General features: G+C 41.0%; 2 protein-coding genes across 2 annotated transcripts; both read right to left on the bottom strand.

Annotated features, from left to right (window-relative positions):
• Positions 1-467: 467 nt before the first annotated feature.
• LOC124277885 (titin-like) lies at positions 468-2,732 on the bottom strand. The gene is made up of 2 exons (XM_046713612.1): positions 1,760-2,732; positions 468-1,672 (listed from the first exon to the last, which is right to left on the bottom strand). Exons 1-2 carry the CDS (start codon positions 2,730-2,732, stop codon positions 468-470), a joined length of 2,178 nt encoding a protein of 725 aa, XP_046569568.1.
• On the bottom strand, positions 2,621-17,559 carry LOC124277865. The gene is made up of 8 exons (XM_046713581.1): positions 17,492-17,559; positions 15,073-15,359; positions 14,859-14,910; positions 12,329-12,347; positions 9,233-9,387; positions 8,558-8,700; positions 8,299-8,419; positions 2,621-3,180 (listed from the first exon to the last, which is right to left on the bottom strand). Exons 2-8 carry the CDS (start codon positions 15,327-15,329, stop codon positions 2,746-2,748), a joined length of 1,182 nt encoding a protein of 393 aa, XP_046569537.1. The 5' UTR covers positions 15,330-15,359; positions 17,492-17,559; the 3' UTR covers positions 2,621-2,745.
• Positions 17,560-26,090: the final 8,531 nt, after the last annotated feature.

Below are 26,090 nucleotides of genomic sequence, written 5' to 3'. Positions count from 1 at the left end.
GTGTAATGCATTATTACCGCTTCGAAAAATAAAATACTAATAAAACACTTTTCTATGTAATGGTGCAAATTACTGAATGACAAAAATATATATGTAAATTTAAAAAATTACAAAATACAAAATACACAAAACATAACACCTCAGCAGCCCGTAATACAAATAAATATGAGCGTATTAGTGAAAAAAGAAAAATATTTCAAACTGGTGCTTGCAAAATATTGCGCATCCGCCGGTATACAACTACTGGAAACTCTCAACATCGTTGGGCTTATGCAATGACATGACATAGCTCGTGAGAGATGAAACACCAGTGAGCGGAGCTTATACGCACTCGCTGAGCCAGACAACCGTGTTGCCATGCAGGCGTCATAGGGCATTGTTATCGAGAACGTGCTTTCGAACAAAATCACATTACATTACGTAAAGGGTATTATGACGTATTTTAATAAAGTTTGTGGTGCTGTATTCTAAAGGGCTACCATCTCCACTGGATTACTAGAACTTATTCTGTCATCATCTGTACAGTCCAAATACTCCTCCTGAGAAAATCTTTCATTGCCTCTACGGGATCGTTTTCTCTTTTTGCTACGTTTCTTTGAAGGTTTTGTGGTACCACCATCAGCAAAGTTACTAGAACTTATTCTGTCATCATCTGTACAGTCCAAATACTCCTCCTGAGAAAATCTTTCGTCCTCGAAGAACTGCGCTTGACCTCTGTCATGCATCTGCAAGTCAGGAAATTCATCCCTTGACCAACCAAAGTTATTTGTCCAGCGCTGATGTTCATCTCTTATTAGATCACGGTTATCTGTCCTCTGCTGATGTTCCTTCCTTGACCAATCACCATTAATAACTGTCCTTTCTTGTTCAAGCATTTTTCTAATGTCTCTTTTGACCCATGAAATACCATGGCGGACTAAGTCAGCATCAACATTGGCTCTCTTAGACAGATATTTTATCATGCCAATGGACTTGTGAAACAACTGACCTAAAACCTGTTTGTCAAGCATCCTTTGTTTACCCACTCCTTTTCCAGACTGTCCTTTATTTGATGCGACTTTTGTATATCTGTTCGTACTTCTATAGTCTGCAACCACTTTCTCAGCAACAGTTTGTGCCCTTGCTTTCATATCCTCATCTGCTTGACTCAATGTTCCTTTAACTGCAGTACTTTTTCCACCACCAGTTTCTTCATCTGAAGAAAAATCCAACATTTCCTCAGGGTCTTCATCATCATCGCCTTCTGCTACATCACCTTGTCCTTCATCTGCTTTAAGTCCCCTTCTTACTTTAATATTAGCATCCTCTAATCTCTCCATCATTATGTGACTCCAAAGTAGGAATTTTCGGATTGAGTCTGGAAGTGTTCTATCAAATTTTGGAACAAATTTCACTTGGGTTTTGAAGCTACATTTTTTCTCAGAAGTGTTTTCTTCAAGAGATGACTTCTTGGGATGTGCAATTTTCAATGTCTTTGTCCATTCTGGGCTCAGAGCAAGAACTGACCCAGACTGGACTGATCTTCTCAATTCATCATTTGCTTTCTTTTCAGTTACCATCTCTGGTTCACTTTCAGATTCAGGGGACGTTTCCTGAGTTGTCACATTGCCAGTGTCAAAATCGTTTAAATCCTGAGCATCAAGTTCAGGGATACTACTGTGATCTTCACTTGGTATTATTACTGACTGAGAAACGACAAGTGGTTGTTCCATTACAAACTCTGGTGGCTGAACAGGGATACTACTGGGATCTTCACTTGGTATTATTACTGACTGAGAAGCAACAGGTGGTTGTTCCATTACAAACTCTGGTGGCTGAACACTTACAGACTGAGTGATCACTTGCCCAGTCTGTGGGAGTTGTAATGCGGCACCTGCTTGAGGAGAAGTTTGTGTATTTGATGTATTTGAAAACCATGGTACAGGTGGCTGAGGATATGCTGGTGGAAATGACTGACTTCCTATAGCAGGCGGAGGGACAGGTTGAGGGAGAGGTGGTGATGTAAGAAGAGGTGGAGGTCTAAGAGGAGGTGGCACAGGTTTGGGAACAGATACAGTGGCGGGGTAGAAGGGTGCTACTTGCCCCTGTAAAGGCACTGCTTGTGGTGTGGGCACCTGGGATACTAGAAGTGGTGGATCTGACCTTGGAACGGGATGTTGTGATGGAAGTATTGGTAACTGAGGCCACGGCACATTCTGGCTAGACAGCAATGGTGCACTCAATGAAGATGTAGGCATTGTCTGCATAGACCTGTTTCCAGCACTTCTTGAACCAATATCTGAAATTGGTGGTCTATCCGTCTCAGATCTTGGTAATTCTTGTCTTTGCAATTCATGACAAACCCTTTCAAGCAGACTTCTTCCAAGATTAAAGTTTGGAGACTCTTCAAAGTTTTCCTTAATGTCTTCTGGTTCTTTTTTAGTTCTCATTGCTTTCTGTTGATGCTGATACTTGATATGAAGCAGAAGAAAGTCTTTCTTCCTGAAAGTTTTGGGGCATTTGGGGCATCTCAGGTAACTGAGTCCAGATGAATGATATTTGTACCAGTGGTCAACGAACTCATCAACAGTGCCAGAAAATGTGCATTCTGTGCAGCTGTGGACATCTTCAGCATCTTTCTTTTGTGGAGGCTTTGTTACTTTCATGCAGGTTTCCCTGGTCACACTGCCAGGCATGACAAAGTGAATGTTGTCTCTCTCCTGTTGTCTAGCACCAAGCAGGAATGTTGACATTTCACTTCTGTCCTCAATCCCATGAAAAAAAATCCAGGTGTTCACGAAGATCATCTGCATCCACACATTCCATGCTACAGAATGAACAGATGAGATAAAGAACCTTTGCTTCATGAATCTTTGTCCAGTGACGGTCAAACTGCCCTGATTCACCTTTAAATGAACATCCAGAAACATTGCACTCGTACTCAGTTACTAATGGCACGTCTGGAACACTATCTACTTGTGTCAAACCTGGTATCAAAGGCTCTGGAGTGGACTGCCTTCTTCGCTGATACACTTCAGGTAACCTTCGTGGTTGTGCATCTTCAAGCGACCTTGACTTTCTAGCTTCGGGTGGATCATAACCTTGATCTAGTGATATGATAGATTCAGGCAATCTTTGTTGTTGGATAGTTTCACGGGGTCTTTGTTCCCTCCAAGATGAAAAGGTTTCAGACGGCAGGTTCTGAAGCAACAAAATTGATACATTTGAAGCTACAGTTTGTTCAAAGAAAGATAGTGGATCCTGTCACCATAAAAATTGGCCACACTAATGTAGATGCAAAGAGGCAAATATGGGTTTTTTAGATTAAAAACATTGTTTTAACAAGCTTACATTCAGATGCATTAATGCTTATACCTACAAGGCTACTTACCGTACAAAACACAAAACAACCCGACCTGTGCAAAAAGGCCAAAGTCCAGAGGGGTGGATGGGTGGGACTAAATCGTACGTCTGAATGTAAGCTTGTTAAAACAATGTTTTTAATGCTTACATTCAGCCATACTAATGCTTTATCTGTTGCAGGCGGTGGGGGACAAGGCTCATGCAGTATAATTGCCCATGTGAAGCCGACACCCCCCTGGTGACACATAGTATTGACAGACTTCACAAATAGGGTTGTGTTTACCCAAAGTCGGAAAGAAAGAACAATAACTACACGATCACAACAATCTACAAGAACATAAGGCCAACCGGCTCATTATGTAAGCAAGTAGAAAATCGATGAAATGATCGAGGATGCAAATATCAACGACAGACTTCACTAAGAACGACAGGATCAATGACCAAGTGAACTAAACCACAACAAGCGGTGAAGGAAAACATGGGATCGTAATACTGCCTTGCAATAAAGAACAAGAGTGAATCACGTTGTTCACCAACGTTTTATTGCGGTAATTACATGATAGTATAGATACACAAGAGTCAAGAGTCACTGATGACGGGCTCAACAACTAGTGGCCCAAATGCCTGCAACATCTGCCGTCGAGATCCCACAAATAGTGAGAAATGAAAACTGAGGTTGATTTCCCAAAACAGCCCTCCATAATAGCCTGTAGGGAGCAGTTACCATGGAGAGCTAATGTTGACGCAAGCGCCCTAACTTTGTGAGGGTGGGAAGAGGACGGTGGATCCATATTCTGCGCAGCATATGCATGGATAGTCACAGCCCATAACCAGTAAGAAAGAGTATTTCTGGTGATCTCTGACTTGGAGGTTGTAGATAACGGGACTAACAAACAACGAAAATTCTTTTGACGTGATTCAGAGCGTTGAAGGTAAATGCATAAAGCATGCACTGGACAAAGTGACAGGTCAGCATGATCTTGAGAACCCAGGATGGCAGAAAGTGGAGGAATGTGAAACATTCTAGCCTCTTGGCCAGGAAGCTGATTCTTGGCTAGAAAATCCCACTGTAAGCCAAGATGGACATCGCCATGGACATGTTGGTCATAATAGCATGAAGCTCAGACACCCTAGCCGCCGTAGCTAAGGAGAGGAAAAACGCTGCTTTTTGAGTCATACGGTCGAAATAGACCGTATCCAGAGGTTCATAGGAGTCGCTAGTAAGATCACGAAGAATGACGTTAAGATCCCAAGCAGGGAGATGGAATTTACGTACTTGATCTTCCACAGCAAAAGCCCAAAGGAGTTTTTGCAGGGCAGGAACTTTCGTGAGCTTGTCTTCTGAAGCCAATGGGACAACCGAACTGATTGCAGCCAAGTCGAGATGGTCAAACCCTTGAGATGACGGGATGACCTAAGGTGGACTAAGAAGTCAGCTACCTTTGAAGGCGTAAAAAAAACCTGCTTCTCAGCAAAAGTGGAGAAGGAAACCCACTTATCATCATACAGCTTACAAGTCGTGACACAATGAGCTGACGAGATACGCGTTGCAGCCTGAGCCCAGTAACCTTTCTTGATCAACGAAGCTTTGAGCAATACTACCCATGAAGTTGGAAGTTGTGTAACCCCACGTGCAGGTTGTTGCTGTGGGGATGCAAAAGAAGATTCTCCCGGAATGGGAGAGCGAGTGGAGGTCGGTTTACAACGCGTAGCAATTCCGGGACCCACGTCCTGGCCGGCCAATAAGGCGCGACCAAAAGCAGACGAAGGCAATTGGTCTGTCAAATCTTCTCCAAGGTCAAAGGTAACAGAACGGTTGGAGGAAATGCGTAAGCTTCGAGATCTTCCCACAAAATCGTGGTCCCAAGCCAGCCGATCTACGACAGGAGACGATTATTGTGCCGTGTCACAAACAGATCCACTTATGGCACATCCCAGGTTTAGCAAATGGCTGAGATGGCAATGCCGAGGCAAGACACGTTCATGTCCGTAGAAAATTTGTAAAAGACACAGGCGGCAGAAAACGGAAAAAAGTCTGGGGTGTCCCCATGCTGAAAACCCCCACTTGTGGGGTTTGATGCATCATAGGCGTCCATGAAGTTTGACGCTCAGTACAGTCCCATCAATCCGTTCGTCTGCGCCCATCCTTTCGTACATATCGACCGGAAAGCTCCAACGAAGTATCCTGCTGACGTGACGAATGACTGCTCGCACGATAACCATCTGAACGGGAGAGTGTGTCGACACGCCGACTAGATTCCTTCTTTGCTGGAGTAGGTATCGGTGAAACCTCACTGCAATGAATCGCATCAACAGGAGATCGTAATTCCACCATGTCATTATTTTCATTCAAGATGGGCCCTGTAGTCGCTATCACCTGAGTTGGCAGCCGACGACCCACTTCTTGACCCTGATTCCGGCTGGTTGACAGACAATGTACCCAGATCGACACAAGATGGCGAAGTGTCAGCTGGTGATGGCTCAGTCGAACTTCTGTCTCTAGACGATAAATCTTCGATGATGACAGCCTCCTTTGCCTGATCTCGAGATGAAGCACGCTTCTTCTTATAACGCTGATCAGCCTCCCGCTTAGCAATAGCTTTCAAACATGCATTGAAATCCTCTTCGGACAATTTATCACACAGGATGCATTTCAGGTCAAATCTGGGGGGGTCAGCCTTAGAAAGTTTCCATTGACATTTTAAACAAGTGGAAGTCATGCTTCAATCCAAAAACACGTGTTCACAAGATATTGGAAATAAAGTTACCGAAGCAACAAGTATGTTTACACCAAGGTAATAGGTAAGTAAAATCTTTACTACTCAAACTCTATCAACACTTTAAAAGAGGAAAAATATATAGCTCTATTCCACATGTCCTACAGGTACAAAGCGCAGGAAAGATTGGTGACAGGGAAGGGGACATAATTGCACAGGTGGTTTTGTTTTGTGTTCACACCTCGTTTCATCTCGACTTACGGTAGGTAGCTCAACAGGTAGGTATAGGCATTAGTACGGCTGAATGTAAGCTAAAACATAATCTTTAAATGTGAAGGACAACACTTAAGGATTGACCATGTATACTTTTCAGAACAATGCCGTATCAATTGAAAAACTGATGAAAAACGGTATGCAACTGCAGGGATGGCAACAGGAAAATCTATTTTCAGCTGAAAACTTAATATTGTGTCACTGAGTTGAGGGTTTCTCAATGGATTTAGACGATTCACAATTGAACAATTTGAAATAAAATCCGCAGATTTTGCGGATCAGTGGAAAATTGCCATCCCTGCAACTGTGAAGCAGATGTTTACAAAACTTTGCACATCAGGTTTTTGATTCATACCTCATGAACCGAAAAAATATACACTGTCAATCAATCCTAAAGAGTACATTCGACAAGGAAAACATATGGTTTTAATAATTGTTTAATCAAAAACTATTTTAATCAATGGCGACACAAACGAGATGATATCCATTCAAGGCGAAGGACTACATACTATAGCGTGATGTGAATCAGGTGATTCTCTATTCTCTCACAACACAACAGTGTGTGGTCTCTCCAAGATGCTGCCTCTCTTTTCTCTCACAACACAACAGTGTGATGTCGCTCCAAGATGACCTCTCTACTCTCTCACAACACAACAGTGTGAGGTCTCTCCAAGATGCTGCCTCTCTATTCTCTCACAACACAACAATGTGATGTCGCTCCAAGATACTGCCTTGTTTTTCACTCACAACACAACAGTGTGAGGTCTCTCCAAGATGAAGTCTCTCTATTTTCTTACAACAACACAACAGTGTGATGTCACATATCCCCATATATTCCTTAACTGAAGAGGCTTGGCATAGGTGACAACGTTTACCAGATTACATACCCTCAAAAGAGGCTAATCTGAAGAGGCTTGGCATAGGGGACACCATTCACCAGATGACATACCCGCAAAAGAGGCTAATCTCAAGAGGCTTGGTGAAGAGGACAACTTTCACCAGATCACATACCCTCAAAGAACACAATTTTGAGAGGTCTCTCTAAGATGTAGGGACATTGTTCTCCATATCACATACCCTGATTGAGGCTTGCCATATAGAAGACAACATTCTCTCACAACACAACAGTGTGAGGTCTCAAGAGCCAAGGTGAGTCTCTCTACTCTCTCACAACACAACAGTGTGGGGCTTGGCATCTCTCAAGAGCTGCTCTCTATTACATTCTCACAGACAACCCTGGTGTGAGGACAATGTTCACCATTATCACATACCAACAGTGTGAGGGCTAATTTTAAGAGGCTTGGTGTATTCTCACACCCTCAAACAACCATTATATCCCATATACCCTGATCTGAAGAGGCTTGGCATAGGGACAACATTCACCACATGACATACCCTCAAAAGAGGCTAATCTCAAGAGGCTTGGTGTAGGGGACAATGTTCACCAGATCACATACCCTCAAAAGAGGCTAATTTTAAGAGGCTTGGTGTAGGGACATTGTTCACCATATCACATACCCTGATTGGAGGCTTGGCATAGGGGACAACATTCACCACATTACATACCCTCAAAAGAGGCTAATCTCAAGAGGCTTGGTGTAGGAACAATGTTCACCAGATCACATACCCTCAAAAGAGGCTAATTTTAAGAGGCTTGGTGTAGGGACAATGTTCACCATATCACATACCCAATGATTGGCTCCAGGCCTTGGGCTTGGTGTAGGGGACACCATTCACCTAACCTCAAGATTACATACCCATCACATAGCTCCATAGTGCTAACCTCAAGAGGCTTGGTGTAGGGACAATGTTGACCTCATCACATAGCTCCATATGTGCCTAACCTCAAGAGGCTTGGTGTAGGGACAATATTTACCAGATCACAAAGCTCCATACGTGCCTTACCTCAAGAGGCTTGGTGTAGGGACAATATTCACAAGATCACATACCCCTATATGTTCCTTACCTCATGAGGCTTGGCATAGCTGACTTCGACCTCCTTATCATCAATAACATGTGGCTTGCCTGATACTGCTTTCACTGCATCAGCAAGTTTTTCAAATATCACAAATGCAACACCAGTTGATCTGAAAAAGGAAAGAGTGCCTCTTTAGAGAAAAAAACATCGACAATTGGAACCTAAAAACAGATCAAAGATCAAAATCAATAACAAATCGACGATCTAAACCCATCAGATACTAACAGGAGCAAGGGACACAACTAACCTCAAAGTCAGATCCTTCACCACCTCAAACTCGTCGACTCCTCCCCATCTACAGAAGTAGGACATCAGCTTGTAACCAGGGGTTTTCACTGCCAGCCCCGATATTCTCACCTTCCTATTGGGAGGCTCCACCTTTTGGGGAACCTAGATGTGAAAGAGTGAATTGATGGAAATAAATACAGGATATCTTTAATATCCATGTATGTCAAATCGAGGTCATATGGATATGTTTACCACTTTACCAGATTTTAAAAACATGTGAGCACATATATAGTGTCTCAAGATCATTAAGAATCATCACATGGAAAAGTCTGGGAAAGGACGATAATCACATCTTGGTAGCAATAGCTCTGCACAACTATCAGATCCTGGTGGTCGGGGACATAGGTGAGTATGGTTTTTATGTTGCTTTTAGCAAAATTATGGTAGTATCATGGCAGAGGACACCAAAAATGGGCTTCACACATAGTATTCTTGTAGGGAATCGAACCCGGGTCATTAGCATGATAAGCAAATACTTTAACCAGAAAGCTACCTACCACCCCTATCGAAATATGAACTTTTCGTTGTTTGTTGGAATTAATGTTACTGAATATAAACTATATTCATCTACTGTTGACAATAAATATTGAATATACTGGAAAGGAAACATGATAGGAAAGTCAAAGTGACTCACAGGATAGGCAGGTCTGGCAGGAACGGTGGGTCTGACAGGAACGGCGGGTCTGGCAGGAATGGTGGGTCTGACAGGAATGACGGGTCTTGCAGGAATGACGGGTCTTACAAATCCTGCAGGTTGAGTAGGAGCAACAGAGTTTGGTGATTCGTAGGCTGTACACAAAGTAAAAAGCATGAATGTATCTGTGTGTATTCGTTAATATTGTAATATGACAGCTGTACCCATGCCACAATATACTTATATCAAAGACAACAATACAGCAATGAGCAAGGATGCAACAGCAACCATACAAAACAGCAACATTAAAGCATATGAAAGCTGTGTACCAGCCACAATATATCACAATATATTTATATCACAGACATAACAGTACAATACAGCAAGATCACAGCTGATAACAGCCACATTACAGCAAGGTCAGCTGTATAACTACCAACATTACAGCAAGGTCACAGCTGTATAACAGCCACATTACAGCAAGGTCACAGCTGTATAACTGCCACATTACAGCAAGGTCACAGCTGTATAACTGCCACATTACAGCAAGGTCACAGCTGTATAACTGCCACATTACAGCAAGGTCACAGCTGTATAACTGCCACATTACAGCAAGGTCACAGCTGTATAACTGCCACATTACAGCAAGGTCACAGCTGTACAACTGCCACATTACAGCAAGGTCACAGCTGTACATTACATCAATGTCACCGATCTGTAGACACATAACAACAACATATCACAGCAATTTCACAGATGTATAACTGCCACAGTAGCAATATATTACATCAAAGTCACAGATCTACAAAACACATTACAGCAATACATTATAATATCAATATCAGTATCACAGCAACGATTTTCAGTAATATTACAGCTGTACAACTGCCACATTACAGCAATTTCACAACTGTATAACTGCCACAGTACAGCAATATATTACATCAATGTCACATGTTTAAAAAAAAGTTGGGGAACTCCATTTTTAATTAACGATTGAAAAAACTGTGAGACATATCAGCGTCGATCAATGTTGATATGATAATAATGAATGTTTTGAGAGTGTATCACCACTTGCACTTCCTTATGACCATAGTTGTTTGTACAGTAATCGCTCTTGAAAGATGACTGGTGTATGACATGAAATTTGCATGTGTACAATTTTCATTCAGTAGTGTGTAAACCCGTGAAGGTCCAGGTTAGAATTGATCTTCAGCAACCCATGCTTGTCATAAGAGGTGACTAACGGTATCAGGTGGTCAGACTCACTGACTGGGTTGACACATGTCATCATATCCCAACTGCGTAGATCGATGTTGCTGATCCCTGGAATGTCTGGTCCAGACTCGATTGTTTACAGACTGTCGCAATATAGCTGGAATACTAGTATTGCTGAGTGCAGCGTAAAACTAAACTCACTCAGTAGTGTGTAATTCCACCACAAAGGACCACACATTCATCCAGACGACGAGGCATACTACGTATGAGTCTCCCAATGACCAATTGGGGGAGTCTGTTCCATTCTTCCTGAAGCAAAAGGCCAAGTTCATCCAGCGTGGTCAGCAGCCTTTGATATTGATGCAGACGTCTCCCTATCATGTCCCACTCCCAGACGTGTTTGATGGGGGGAAATCCAGGCTCATTGCTGGCCATGGCAAACGATATATTATGTGTTGCTGGAGGTGATTATTGATGATACATGCACTAGGGCTGGGACGGGTACTCGGGTACTCGAATCCGGGTCGGGTACAGCTGGAATCGAGTCCTATTTCTCGGAATCGAGTACCGGAAAGGGAGAGAACTCTGTAATGACAAGGGCAGATAATAACTTTTTCATTATAATGTAGTGAGTAGTCAAGTACAGTAACAGTAGGAATGAAAAGTTTATTGTAACGAGCAATATAAGTAATGGTGTTACTCTTTAAATTGGTTAAACAGACGTAAATTACATAGCTTGAGATCATTCTAATGTCTTATTGCCACCCTTATAAGTTTTCTATAATATTCAGAAAGTTTACGAAAGCCCTGTATTCCTTACATTTCCGGGTACATCGCGGACTCGATTCCGATTCGGGTAAGTACTAGTACATGCGGGTACTCGATTCCAATTTTTCCTACCCGTCGTTGAACACAGACATTCACAATGCCTAGTAAATATGACATCAAAGGGTGTCAGTATGTTGTCCCACTACTACTGCCCAGTGACCTTTGCTTGCACAACATGAAGAGCACAGTATCATCCAAAAACATGACACGCGACCAACAACGATTCCTCCAGTGTCTACGTGCCCTACACCATTCTCTTCTTACAGACATGTGATGATCAGTCGAGCAAGGAAGTGAGCTGCATGGAGGCGATTTCTAATCGTGTGACTCATAACTTGAACACCAGTAGTCTGATACAGATTTGCTGTAATTTGATTGGCCGATACAGCTCGATTTCTTAAAGCCTGGTTCCTAAGGAAACGATCTTGTACTCTTGTTGTTGACGACTTTGGACGACTTGAACAGGGTCGAACATCTTGGGTTTGCTGATACCTGTTCCAAAGTCTGCTAATGACTGACTCGAAACATTGGAGATATTGGCCACTTCATGTTCGCAACATCATGTTGCATACGCCGTATTGCAAATTAAAACAAAAACAAAACGGCTAGAAACAAACACTAACTGTGTGGCCAACAGATGCAAGATGATTGTCAAGATTAATGGTCTACAGTGATTTATCGACCTTCTTGAAAACCGTCAAAATCAAGAATGACACCCCAGAAACGTGTATGAGGCTACTGCAATGTGCACATGCACCCCATGTGTTGTGTTTAGGGATGGTGATAAAGAGAAATGGTGGTGCGTTCATAAGATGTCTGTCTATGAAATGTTTGTTAATGTTTATACTTCCTATCCGAATTGAAAGTTAGGGTTCCCCTACTTTTTTTATTGGCTAATGTCAACTTCCTGCTGGATATTGGTCAGACAAAGTGACAGGTCATCCTGAAGTGGGATGTACTGCAGCTTAAGTGAGCAATAACATATTTTTGTCTGGCCCCAAATACCCAGAGATATCAATATGAAAAGAACACAAGATGTTGATCTCTTACCTCTTACATCAACTCCACGCTGCAATAAAAAATTTAGAAGAGTCATCATGACAATTAACAAACAATTCCAAAACTATTGAGCAGAATTTTAGACATAAAGTAATCATGTTTACATCAACTGCTGTTTCCACATTTTTATCTTAAAATTGATTTTAAGGGTGTGACATATATCAGTTGGTGTAAATGACAATATATATATTTTCAATCAAAAATACTTACGCTACAGCGAGTGGCCATATTATTACGTACAACTTACCAGTGTTGATATTGTGAATAGCAACGCCCGTTACTTTTTAAAATACTACTACTCCAAAACGACACTGGGTATCGTCATAACATTTTTGTCACATGATCTACATTGTCACATGATGTCACGTGTCTGTCACGTCTGTTTTTATCCATTTGTCTTCTACTACATATTCTGGCTATTTCTGGCAACAATGGGGAAATCGACTGATCTGTCAGAACCACTTGAGAAATTAATTGTTAAAAAGTTTCAAAGCGGCAAAAAATGTTTAACATTGCAAGATTCTTTGGAATCCCTTGAAGCAGCGTATATTCGGTGGTCAAGCAGTTTAATTGACGTGGGTCAGTCGTAAATGCTCCCAGAACAGGCCGAATAAGGAAATTAAATCCTCCGGACAATCGACAACTTTTGAGGTTGGTCAGAGACAATATGATTTCACCAATAGGTGAAATAACTGAGAATTTGAACAACTGTTGGACTACACGATTATCGGTGAGGACTGGAAGGGGTCGATTATATGAAAATAACATTGACATAAAATACCCATATTTCTTTAAAGAAAGAAAATTCGAATTTGTGACTATAATGTCAGAAATTGTTTGTTCTGGGTAAGGTGAGGTGAGGGTGAGGTGAAATTGGGTTTTACGTCGTATTCTGTGTAAGGGAGTAACGATATCATACAGTGAATAATTACTGAAATTGAGTAATCTTCTCTGACGAGTACAAAATTATCATTGGGGAAAACAATCGTGGTAGGAGACAGTCCTGTGAAGAATACCTCCTGCAATGTCTTTGTCTGCGACGATAGCCGCACGTCAGTTTGATGGTGTGGGATTGTATCACCTGGCATAGTGTTGGTACCACTTATGTTCTTAATGGCAACATGCATGCTAAAAAAATACACAGCAATCCTCGCTGATATGCTTTGGCCCGTTCTAGCCAAACATTTTCAGGGAAAGCATTACATCGATGACAATGCCTCTGTACATCGGGGTGTTTTTCGTTCAGGATTACAAGCGACAAATTTTGGGATGTGTCCTTTGTTCTTTATTATTTTCAACATCCGCCTTAGAATCGATGAAAAGAAATTTCTGATGAAATCGAGGGGAATATTTTCCCAGATGTCCTGCACTTGGAGTTCCAAGTCAGCAGCCAACTGAATGTTTCCTCGGCGTAACTGAAGTGTATTCTTCAGGTAGAGCCAACAGTTCTCAATAATATTTGCCCCTGGACTCTGTGAAGGTCACATCATTCCAGTAGTGTCATACTGAGGTAAGACTGTTTATATTTAACGAGCTATAACACTTTGAACTCTAGCGTAAAACTGTCGTTAACAATCGGTCCACCATGTTTGTACATAATAATACGGCCACTCGCTGTAGTTCAGATGACTGGCATGGGAATGCTCACCTTTAATGATGCAGCATTTAAAAAGGGAAAATGTGCCAGACGTTATTTTGTGTAGGAGACAAAGACATATTAATGGAATCAATCTTTGTCTTTCATCTTTCATCGTTCAAGCTGTCATTTTGTGATTTTGAATTATATCATATTTTGCTGACAAAGGAATAAATAACTACATTAGTCTTGCCACTTGAAAAAGAGTCAAGAAATAAAGTGAATATCAATTAATGAAGACAGTGATCTGTGTGGTAAATCCAGTGAAGTGAAAACCAACACAGTAAGTAAACAGTAAGGTATAAACGACTGACTTGATGATCAGATTCTGGTAGTCAGGGGACATAACTCTGCATAACTGCATTGACAATCAGATTCTGGCAGTCAGGGGACATAACTCTACATAACTGCATTGACAATTAGATCCTGGTAGTCAGGGGACATAACTCTACATAACTGCACTGACAATCAGATTCTGGAAGACAGTTGACATTACTCTACACAGCTGACTTGACAATCAGATGATGGTAGTCAGGAGACATAACTCTATACAGCTGACTTGATAATCACATCATGGAAGTCAGGGGACATCACTCTACACAACTGAATCAGTGAGTGAGTGAGTGAGTTTAGTTTTACGCTGCATTCTGCAATACAACAATATTCCAGCTATATGTAAATAATCGAGTGTGGACCAGACAATCCAGTGATCAACACAATGAGCATCGATCTACTCAATTGGGAAACGATTACATGTGTCAACCAAGACAGCAAGTCTGACCATCCGATCAAGTGAGCCACCTTTTATGACAAGAGTGGATTGCTGAAGACCAATTCTAACCTGGATTTTCATGCATTTGTACTGGTGTGTAGACAAGAACTCACCATGCTACATCTCCAGTCGCCATTCTGACCTTGACCCTTGACGGGTAAACCTCTGCAACAAACATCAAGATTGAAGATGACATTGGTTTGACAACAATGCTACATAGTTTGCAGTGGCTTAATACCATGGTAATATAGATCACATCTATCAACACCACAGTTTCAAAACAAAAAAGTATCTCCCACAAGAAAAAACACTGAAGACAACACCTACCCCGTATCAAAACGTGTCCTCTTTCGACGGGAAACTCCAGTAGAATCTTTCCCTGAGTATGGTGCCGGTTGTTTATAAGTCTCACCACCACCTGGCACGACTCGGGACATTGGTGCCGATTGTGCCATGCTCGTCACAAGGGGATCTGTCTCAATCTTGCTGTACCGTCCATCAGGGGGGTTTCCAGGAGCCCATGCCCTTCTTTCATCATAACCTCCTGGCCCCTGACCTTGGGGATAGCCTTGATAGGCCGACATGACAGTGCAGTGTCATATATGCTTGGGTGTCTGAAAAAGTGAGATGAACAACACTTAATTCTTTCATAAATTTAACTGTCATGAAATTGAAAGCATCAATATAGTTATTATTACAAATAACAACAAAACTGCTGACAGAGAAACAAAGTCAAGGAACAACAAAAAAAGCTTCATGTCTTCACCTCCAATCCATGTCAAGATGGCAATCAAAGGCTTGTTACAATTACATTGGCAATGGTAAGCATATCTATGCAGCTCCCATTAAACAATTTTTTAGATGTTTTGGTGATATGAAAATTCAAGAAAATGATCACAAACATATCTAGTATGCAGCAGATGACAACACAATAACCATGTGGTCATGTGACAAGGGGGTTGGGTAGGCTAGTGGTTAAAGCGTTGGCTCGTCACGCCGAAGACCCGGGTTCGAATCCCCACATGGGTACATTGTGGGAAGCCCATTTCTGGTGTCCCCCGCCGTGATGTTGCTGGAATATTGCTAAAAGCGGGCGTAAAACTAAACTCAGCCAGTCATGTGAAGAGCTCTTACAATCTAAGAAGAATACTAGTTCATGAGTTATACCCGGCCAGAATCAAAACTCAACTACTGTTACCACAAGACCTCATCCATTCAGTTTCAACTTTCAGGGATTTTGAGACAGTGCCATCTTATTGTCAAGAACCCATAATGGTCTGTTGCTTTCGATCACAAATTCAGATCTGTATCAAACAGAAAATGCAGAAGTGAGGTCGAAATTGGAATAATTAGCCCTATAGTATGTAGCCCCCAGTTGTTGCTTTTAGTGAGTGGGTGAGCTGGGTTAAACGTCACTTTATATAGTATTCTACTATTCCAGTCATATCACAGCATATCAGCTTAACAAGGCAGGAAAGGCTGAACTGCTTGGGTAATACAGGTCTCAGGTGTTTTACCACTTTGTTAAACCCACCAACATGACATCAGTTCTGACAAACCTACAACTATCAAAGCAAATCAGTACCAAATAAATTTGGACCCCCTATTATAGCTTTCTGTTGTGCCCAAGTGATGTAACTTTGCACAGCAAAATGTGGCATATTGGCAATCTGTGCACCTAGTGGCATTTGGAAAACAGTTCAATTTGTTGATAAACTTGTCTTTCATAAGTTAGGGACATGTTTTACAATTCTTCATCTGATTAGAGAAAAAACAATGGATGTGATTAGGCATCTGAAATCCCATAATACAAGGATAGAGTAAATGCCATTCCAGTGTCAACAATATTGAATGATGAATTGGGAGTACTGCACTTTACCGGGCGCACTTTTTCAGATTAATTAGCGCTGCTGGGGTTCGCTTACCCTAACCCTAACCCTAAGGATTGTAAAGGGTGCCTAACCCTAAACCTAAGGATCGTAAAGGGTGCCTAACCCTAAACCCTAACCCTAAGGATCGTAAAGGGTGGCATACCCTTACCCTAACCCTAAGGATCGTAAAGGGTGGCATACCCTTACCCTAAACCCTAAGGATCGTAAAGGGTGGCATACCCTTACCCTAAACCCTAACCCTAAGGATCGTAAAGGGAGCAGCGAGGGCTGCGCCCGGAAAAGTGCATTCTAGCCGATGAATTTAATACTAACAGGCATAAAGACCCGTTTCAAGTTGGATCTCGCGTGCAATTTAGTCAGTCTTCAATCCCAATAATAATCAAAGGCTGGTTCCATCTAGGCTATTGATGATGTACTGTGGTTCAAGAAAACTGCATTAAAATATAAATTATTTATCAGGTCTAACTAAATGTTTATAAATGGATCTTGCTCGACTAGGCATACCTGGTTATTGACAATGAACTGCGAATAACAGGGGCATGTGCCAAGCAACTGTATTTATATTTCCACTGCCGGGGTGTTCATTTTACATACAATCCATGCAGTGACAATAATACCTTGATAGTAGCCCGTTCATTTTTCGTAACAAGCCCCTGGGCTGTGTATAAACATGATAAACAAGCACGTTTTCTACACGATTCATTAAGTTTGGCCCTCTTTCAAACTCAGCGCAAAACCCACTGATTCTTTACTAGTTTATCAAAAACATGAAACCAGTTGTATAACAGAAACAAGACAGGAATAGTATGTTGATCCATACAATACTGTCAATATCAATTTGGCTTAATCCTTACCAAATCTCTCTATATCGACTTAGCGTTCGAATCGTGGTTGTAGACCGGAAGTGCTGTGTGCACACACTAAAGCTCCTGACAGCGAAATATGACTATGCTGTAGAGTTTCTGGTTCTCTTTTTGAAGGTGTACACAACAACTGTAGACTAACAACTTGTCTCTGAAATGAACATTTTTACAGAAAAAAAAGTTTATATTAAAAAAATAAAATATAATGAAAAGGAGCCCTGAGAAGCTGAAGAAATCCAGACCTGCCACATTTTTTAGACTTGCGTGGGCTTTCTTGGATATATTTGCTTCAAGGTTTGTATGACTGACTAACAAAACTGAAAAGAGATTCAGTTTTGTGGAATTATTACGGCTCCTTGCCATTAGGCAGGAGACCTATTGTAACCAGTCGTGTTTTTATTATTATTATTATTATTATTATTATTATTATTATTTATTCTTCCGCCGTATTTTGTAACTGAGCTACAGAGAGCACCGCTGGACAGAATGCCTTGACAAAAATCACCCAGATGCCCACCGAGGGGTACATATCGCGCTTTAAAATCTGTAGGCTGTAGGACCAATAGCAAAGGGCAGATAATTCAAAATTAATTCAAAAATTTCAATTTCAAATGCAAATTTCTCCAAAACTAATGCTCCAATGTGTGCCAAAGTTCTGGAGCAGATGCGCAATCAAAATGCCTACAATTTCGCCTGGGCGGCTCAAGTCGCTAAAATGCACCGTTTGGCCGCTATTTTGGATTGAAGTTTTTGGTGATGTTTTTCAGCAAAATGCTGACTACTTTCCTCCCAAAATGTGCTGCACTGAAACTTCAAGAGCTACGGCTTTCAAACTTTGCATACTTTGTGTCTATGCACCTTACTACACAGTAGCATCGTCAAATGTGGCTATGTGTATTTGATGGCCGCCATGTTTGACGCTACTTCTGGGCAAAAGTTGTCTTCAAAAACTTTCACGGGCTTCTTTGCCATTTTGTGCCAAACTAAACTTAGCACATACAACACTTTAAACGCTTGTTCTGAAGTGGCCTTTGGTTGTTGAACATTTTCTGTTCTTGGTCCTATGTCAAAAGTCACGTGATGCGGCGGCCATATTGGATTGAAGATGTTTATCGGAAATGTGCAGATTTTGTAGGGTAGGCATTTTTCGCAATCCATAACTCTGAATGTATGAACTGCAGAACGCTGTAAATGAGCCGATGTACAATGTATACCTCAAATATTATTGCCCATAAGCTATGTTGCGATATCGTGATTAGTTACGGATATCTAGATGTTTGTTTCTGTTGTTTATTTTGTACTAAAATGTATTTTCAAAAATGGCAGCGTCATTACTATTTCAACTATGCAGCTAGAATCTGGCAGTACGAAGTACCTTGGTATGTTGAACATTTTTGTTCTTGGGTTCATGTCAAAATGTGTATTGCTTGGCGGCCATATTGGATTACGTCAGATTCTGATGATACTACCTTATAAACAGCATAACTGGTCAGGTTCTGCACAGAAGGCATTCAAACTTGGCAGTATGCATCAACATAGGATGCTTAACATTTCGTGTTCTTACATGTATTTCAAAAGTGTGATCGTTTGGCAGCCATATGGCATTGAAAATTGCACAAATGCATTATGTGTCCAAAACGGCATAAAACAGCATATAACTCCACCACTATTGCTCCAATCGCTTCCATATTTGGTATGTGACTTGGTCATGAGATGCCGATCATTTTTGTCTGGTTGTCCCAGATCGATATCTCTAGCCGTTTGGCCGCCATCTTGGATTAAAGTTTTTTCATTTTCAGGTTGCCATAACAACAACAGTTGAAATTTAAATGACTTGACTTTTACAGCATCGTTAGGCACAGTCAGTGGAATGCTGTGTGCAAAATCTCAACTCTGTACATTTGATAGTTCCGGAGATACTAACTATACAGTATTTTGGCGGACAGACATGCGGACAGACGGCGGACATATTTGTCACTAAATCTGACCAGCGCATATGATACATCGGGTCTGGGCAAAGCAGAAACACTAATTCCTTTTACCCTAGAGGCAATAACAACGGCGTCTTAACTCGCCAAAAAAACGTGTTTTTGTCCTGTGACGGACCGGTCAAATGACCTTGACCCCGTGACCTTGGTGACCTTGACCATTAGAAAGCATTTTTGACATACTATCAAGTTCCGGGGTTAAAACCCCGAAAAACTCAAAAATAAGCGACTTTATTAGGGCTCCTTGCCATTAGGCAGGAGACCTATTGTAATCGTTCGTGTTTTTATTAGGGCTCCTTTGCCTTTAGGCAGGAGACCTATTGTAATTGTTCGGTTTTTTATTATTATTATTATTATTATTATTTCTTATTCCGCCGGATTTTGTACCACTCCTACAAAGAGCACCAGTGGACAGAATCGCTTGAAGAAAATCACCATGGTGCCCACAGTGCTGAAGTTGTTTCTGCAAAAATCTCAGGGTTCTAGGCCCAATACCAAAGGGCAGATAATTCAAAATTAATTCAAAAATTTCAATTTCAAATGCAAATATCTCCAAATCTAATGCTCCAATGTTTGCCAAAGTTCTTGAGCAGATGCGCAATCAAAATGCCTACAATTTCGCCTGGACGGCTCAAGTCGCTAAAATGCACCGTTTGGACGCTATTTGGGATTGAAGTTTTTTGGTGATGTTTTTCAGCAAAATCTTGACTGCATACCTCCCAAAATGTGCTGCACTAAAACTACAAGGGCTACGGCTTTCAAACGTTGCATACTTTGTGTCTATGCATGTTTCTACACAGTAGCATCGTCAAATGTGCCTATGTTTATATGATGGCCGCCATATTGGACGCTACTTTTGGGCAAAAGTTGTCTTCAAAAACTTTCACGGGCTACTTGGCTGTTCTGTGCCAAACGAAACTTACCACACACAACACTTTAAACGCTTGTTCTGAAGTTGCCTTTGGTTGTTCAACATTTTCTGTTCTTGGTCCTATGTCAAAAGTCACGTGATGCGGCGGCCATATTGGATTGAAGATGTTTATCGGAAATTTGCAGATTTTGTGGGGTAGGCATTTTTCGCAATCCATAACTCTGAATGTATGAACTGCAGAACGCTGTAAATGTGCAGATATACAATATATACCTCAAATATTGATGCCCATAAGCTATGTTACGATATCTTAATTAGTTACGAATATCTAGACGTTTGCTTCTGTTGTTTATTTTGTACTAAAATGTATTTTCAAAAAATCGCAGCGTCATAACTATTTCAACTATGCAGCTAGAATCTGGCAGTACATAGTAACTAAGTGTGTTGAACATTTTTTGTTCTTGGGTTCATGTCAAAATGTGTATTGCTTGGCGGCCATATTGGATTTCGTCAGATTCTGATGATACTACATTATAAACAGCATAGCTGCTCAAGTTCTGCACGGAAGACAGTAAAACTTGGCAGTATGCATCAACATAAGATGCTTAACATTTCGTGTTCTTACATGCATATCAAAAGTTTGATTGTTTGGCGGCCATATGGCATTGAAAATTGCACAAATGCATTATGTCCAAAACGGCATAAAACAGCTTATAACTCCACCACTATTGGCCAAATCGCTTCCATATTTGGTATGTGACTCGGTCATGAGATGCCGATTATTTTTCTCTGGTAGTCCCAGCTCGATATCTCTAGCCGTTTGGCCGCCATCTTGGATTGAAGTTTTTCATTTTCAGGTTGCCATAGCAACAGAATTTGAAATCCAAATGACTTGATTTTTACAGCATCGTTAGGGACAGTTGAGGGGATGCTGTGTGTAAAATCCCAACTCTGTACGTTTAATAGTTCCGGAGATACTAACTATACAGTATTTTGGCGGACAGACGTCCGGACAGACGGCGGACATATTTGTCACTAAATCTGACCAGCGCATATGATACATCGGGTCTGGGCAAAGCAGAAACACTAATTCCTTTCACCCTAGAGGCAATAACAACGGCGTCTTAAGTCGCCAAAAACTTGTTTTTGTCTTGTGACGGACCGGTCAAGTGACCTTGACCCCGTGACCTTGGTGAACTTGACCATTAGAAAGCATTTTTGATATACTATCAAGTTCCGGGGTCAAAACCCCGAAAAACTCAAAAATAACGATTTTTAATTAGGGCTCCTTTGCCTTTAGGCAGGAGACCTATTGTAATTGTTCGGTTTTTATTATTAGGGCTCCTCGCTGCAAAGCAGGAGACCTATTGGAATCGTTAATGTTTTTATTATTATTATTATTTATTATTCCGCCGTATTTTGTTCCACTCGTACAAAGAGCACCGCTGGACAGAAACTGTCGAAAAAATTCATGTGGATGCGCATCAACATGAACTGGTGCATATCAAAAATCCAGCTTACTAGGCCCCATAGCCAAGGGCAGATAAATCAAAATCAATTAAAAAAATTCAATTTCAGCAGCAGATATCTGCAAAACTACTAATCCAATGACTACCAAATGTCTTGAGCAGATCCGCAATCAAAATGTCTACAATTTCGCCTTGACCGGTCGAGTCGCTAAAATGCACCGTTTGGCCGCTATTTTGGATTCAAGGTTTTGGTAATGTTTTTCAGCAAAATCCTGACTACTTTTCTCCCAAAATCTGCTGCACTGAAACTACAAGGGCTACGGCTTTCAAACTTTGCATACTTTGTGTCTATGCAACTACCTACACAGCGGCATCGTCAAATGTGGCTATGTGGATATGATGGCCGCCATATTGGATGCTACTTCTGGCAAAAACTTGTCTTCAAAACTACCACGGGCTTCTTTGCCATTTTGTGCCAAACCAAGCTTAGCACATACGACACTTTAAACGATTGTTCTGAAGTGGCCTTTGGTTGCTGAACAATTTCTGTTCTTGGTCCAATGTCAAAAGTCACGTGATGCGGCGGCCATATTACACTGAAGATGCTAAAAGGAAATTTGCAGTTGTTGTGGGGTAGGCATTTTAGCAATCCATAACTTTAAATGTATTAGCTGCAGAACGCTGCAAATTTGTAGATATAGATTACATACCTCAAATATGTACAATCTCGAGCTATGTTACGATATCTTAATTAGTTGCGGATACCTAGATGTTTGCTTCTGTTGTGTATTTTGTACTAAAATGTATTTTCAAAAATCGCAGCGTCATTACTATTTCAACTATGCAGCTAGAATCTCGCAATACGTAGTAACTCAGTGTGTTGAACATTTTTGGTTCTTGGGTGCATGTCAAAATGTGAATTGTTTGGCGGCCATATTGGATTTCGGCAGATTCTAATTATACTACTTTATATACAGCGTAGCTGCTCAGGTTTTGCACAGAACGCAGTAAAACTTTGCACTACGTATCAACATGACATGCTTAACATTTCATGTTCTTACATGCATATCAAAAGTTTGATCGTTTGGCAGCCATATGTGATTGAAAAGTGCACCAATGCATAATGTACCCCAAAACGGCATAAAACAGCATCTAGCTCCACTACTATTGACCCAATCGCTTCCATATTTGGTATATGACTTGGTCATGAGATGCCGATCATTTTTTGGCGGGGTCGAAAAATCGATATCTTGAACCGTTTGGCCGCCATCTTGGATTGAAGTTTTCATTTATCAGGGTTTTACAAAAACAAAAGTTGAAATCCAAATGACTTGAATTTTACAGCATTCTTAGACACAGTTAAGAGAATTCTGTGTGCAAAATCTCAACTCTGTAAGTCCAATAGTTTTGGAGAAAATGGCTATACAGTAATTTTGCGGACAGACATGCGGACAGACGGCGGACATATTTGTCAGCAAATCTGATCTGCGCATATGATACATCGGGTCTGGGCAAAGCAGAAACACTAATTCCTTTTAGTCTAGAAGCAATAACAACGTCGTCTTAGCTCGCAAAAAATGTTATTTCTTGTGACGGACCGGTCAAATGACCTTGACCCCGTGACCTTGGTGACCTTGACAAAAAGAAAGGTTTTTCGACATACTATCAAGTTCTGGGGTCAAAACCCCGAAAAACTCAAAAATAACGATTTGTAATTAGGGCTCCTCGCTGCAAAGCAGGAGACCTATTGGAATCGTTAATGTTTTTATTATTATTATTATTTATTATTCCGCCGTATTTTGTTCCACTCGTACAAAGAGCACCGCTGGACAGAAACTGTCGAAAAATTCATGTGGATGCGCATCAACATGAACTGGTGCATATCAAAATCCAGCTTACTAGGCCCCATAGCCAAGGGCAGATAAATCAAAATCAATTAAAAATTCAATTTCAGCAGCAGATATCTGCAAAACTACTAATCCAATGACTACCAAATGTCTTGAGCAGATCCGCAATCAAAATGTCTACAATTTCGCCTTGACCGGTCGAGTCGCTAAAATGCACCGTTTGGCCGCTATTTTGGATTCAAGGTTTTGGTAATGTTTTTCAGCAAAATCCTGACTACTTTTCTCCCAAAATCTGCTGCACTGAAACTACAAGGGCTACGGCTTTCAAACTTTGCATACTTTGTGTCTATGCAACTTCCTACACAGCGGCATCGTCAAATGTGGCTATGTGGATATGATGGCCGCCATATTGGATGCTACTTCTGGCAAAAACTTGTCTTCAAAACTACCACGGGCTTCTTTGCCATTTTGTGCCAAACCAAACTTAGCACATACGACACTTTAAACGATTGTTCTGAAGTGGCCTTTGGTTGCTGAACAATTTCTGTTCTTGGTCCAATGTCAAAAGTCACGTGATGCGGCGGCCATATTACACTGAAGATGCTAAAAGGAAATTTGCAGTTGTTGTGGGGTAGGCATTTTAGCAATCCATAACTTTAAATGTATTAGCTGCAGAACGCTGCAAATTTGTAGATATAGATTACATACCTCAAATATGTACAATCTCGAGCTATGTTACGATATCTTAATTAGTTGCGGATACCTAGATGTTTGCTTCTGTTGTGTATTTTGTACTAAAATGTATTTTCAAAAAATCGCAGCGTCATTACTATTTCAACTATGCAGCTAGAATCTCGCAATACGTAGTAACTCAGTGTGTTGAACATTTTGGTTCTTGGGTGCATGTCAAAATGTGAATTGTTTGGCGGCCATATTGGATTTCGGCAGATTCTAATTATACTACTTTATATACAGCGTAGCTGCTCAGGTTTTGCACAGAACGCAGTAAAACTTTGCACTACGTATCAACATGACATGCTTAACATTTCATGTTCTTACATGCATATCAAAAGTTTGATCGTTTGGCAGCCATATGTGATTGAAAAGTGCACCAATGCATAATGTACCCCAAAACGGCATAAAACAGCATCTAGCTCCACTACTATTGACCCAATCGCTTCCATATTTGGTATATGACTTGGTCATGAGATGCCGATCATTTTTGGGCGGGGTCGAAAATCGATATCTTGAACCGTTTGGCCGCCATCTTGGATTGAAGTTTTCATTTATCAGGGTTTTTACAAAAACAAAAGTTGAAATCTAAATGACTTGAATTTTACAGCATTCTTAGACACAGTTAAGAGAATTCTGTGTGCAAAATCTCAACTCTGTAAGTCCAATAGTTTTGGGAGAAAATGGCTATACAGTAATTTTGCGGACAGACATGCGGACAGACGGCGGACATATTTGTCAGCAAATCTGATCTGCGCATATGATACATCGGGTCTGGGCAAAGCAGAAACACTAATTCCTTTTAGTCTAGAAGCAATAACAACGTCGTCTTAGCTCGCAAAAAAAAAATGTTATTTCTTGTGACGGACCGGTCAAATGACCTTGACCCCGTGACCTTGGTGACCTTGACAAAAAGAAAGGTTTTTCGACATACTATCAAGTTCTGGGGTCAAAACCCCGAAAAACTCAAAAATAACGATTTGTAATTAGGGCTCCTCGCTGCAAAGCAGGAGACCTATTGGAATCGTTAATGTTTTTATTATTATTATTATTTATTATTCCGCCGTATTTTGTTCCACTCGTACAAAGAGCACCGCTGGACAGAAACTGTCGAAAAAATTCATGTGGATGCGCATCAACATGAACTGGTGCATATCAAAAATCCAGCTTACTAGGCCCCATAGCCAAGGGCAGATAAATCAAAATCAATTAAAAAAAATTCAATTTCAGCAGCAGATATCTGCAAAACTACTAATCCAATGACTACCAAATGTCTTGAGCAGATCCGCAATCAAAATGTCTACAATTTCGCCTTGACCGGTCGAGTCGCTAAAATGCACCGTTTGGCCGCTATTTTGGATTCAAGGTTTTGGTAATGTTTTCAGCAAAATCCTGACTACTTTTCTCCCAAAATCTGCTGCACTGAAACTACAAGGGCTACGGCTTTCAAACTTTGCATACTTTGTGTCTATGCAACTACCTACACAGCGGCATCGTCAAATGTGGCTATGTGGATATGATGGCCGCCATATTGGATGCTACTTCTGGCAAAACTTGTCTTCAAAAACTACCACGGGCTTCTTTGCCATTTTGTGCCAAACCAAGCTTAGCACATACGACACTTTAAACGATTGTTCTGAAGTGGCCTTTGGTTGCTGAACAATTTCTGTTCTTGGTCCAATG

This window comes from Haliotis rubra, unplaced genomic scaffold, assembly GCF_003918875.1.
Source record: "Haliotis rubra isolate DU_JTF1 unplaced genomic scaffold, ASM391887v1 Scf229, whole genome shotgun sequence".
In the NCBI taxonomy this organism is placed as follows: Eukaryota; Metazoa; Mollusca; class Gastropoda; order Lepetellida; family Haliotidae; genus Haliotis; species Haliotis rubra.
This window is presented reverse-complemented; position numbering and strand designations above follow the sequence as displayed.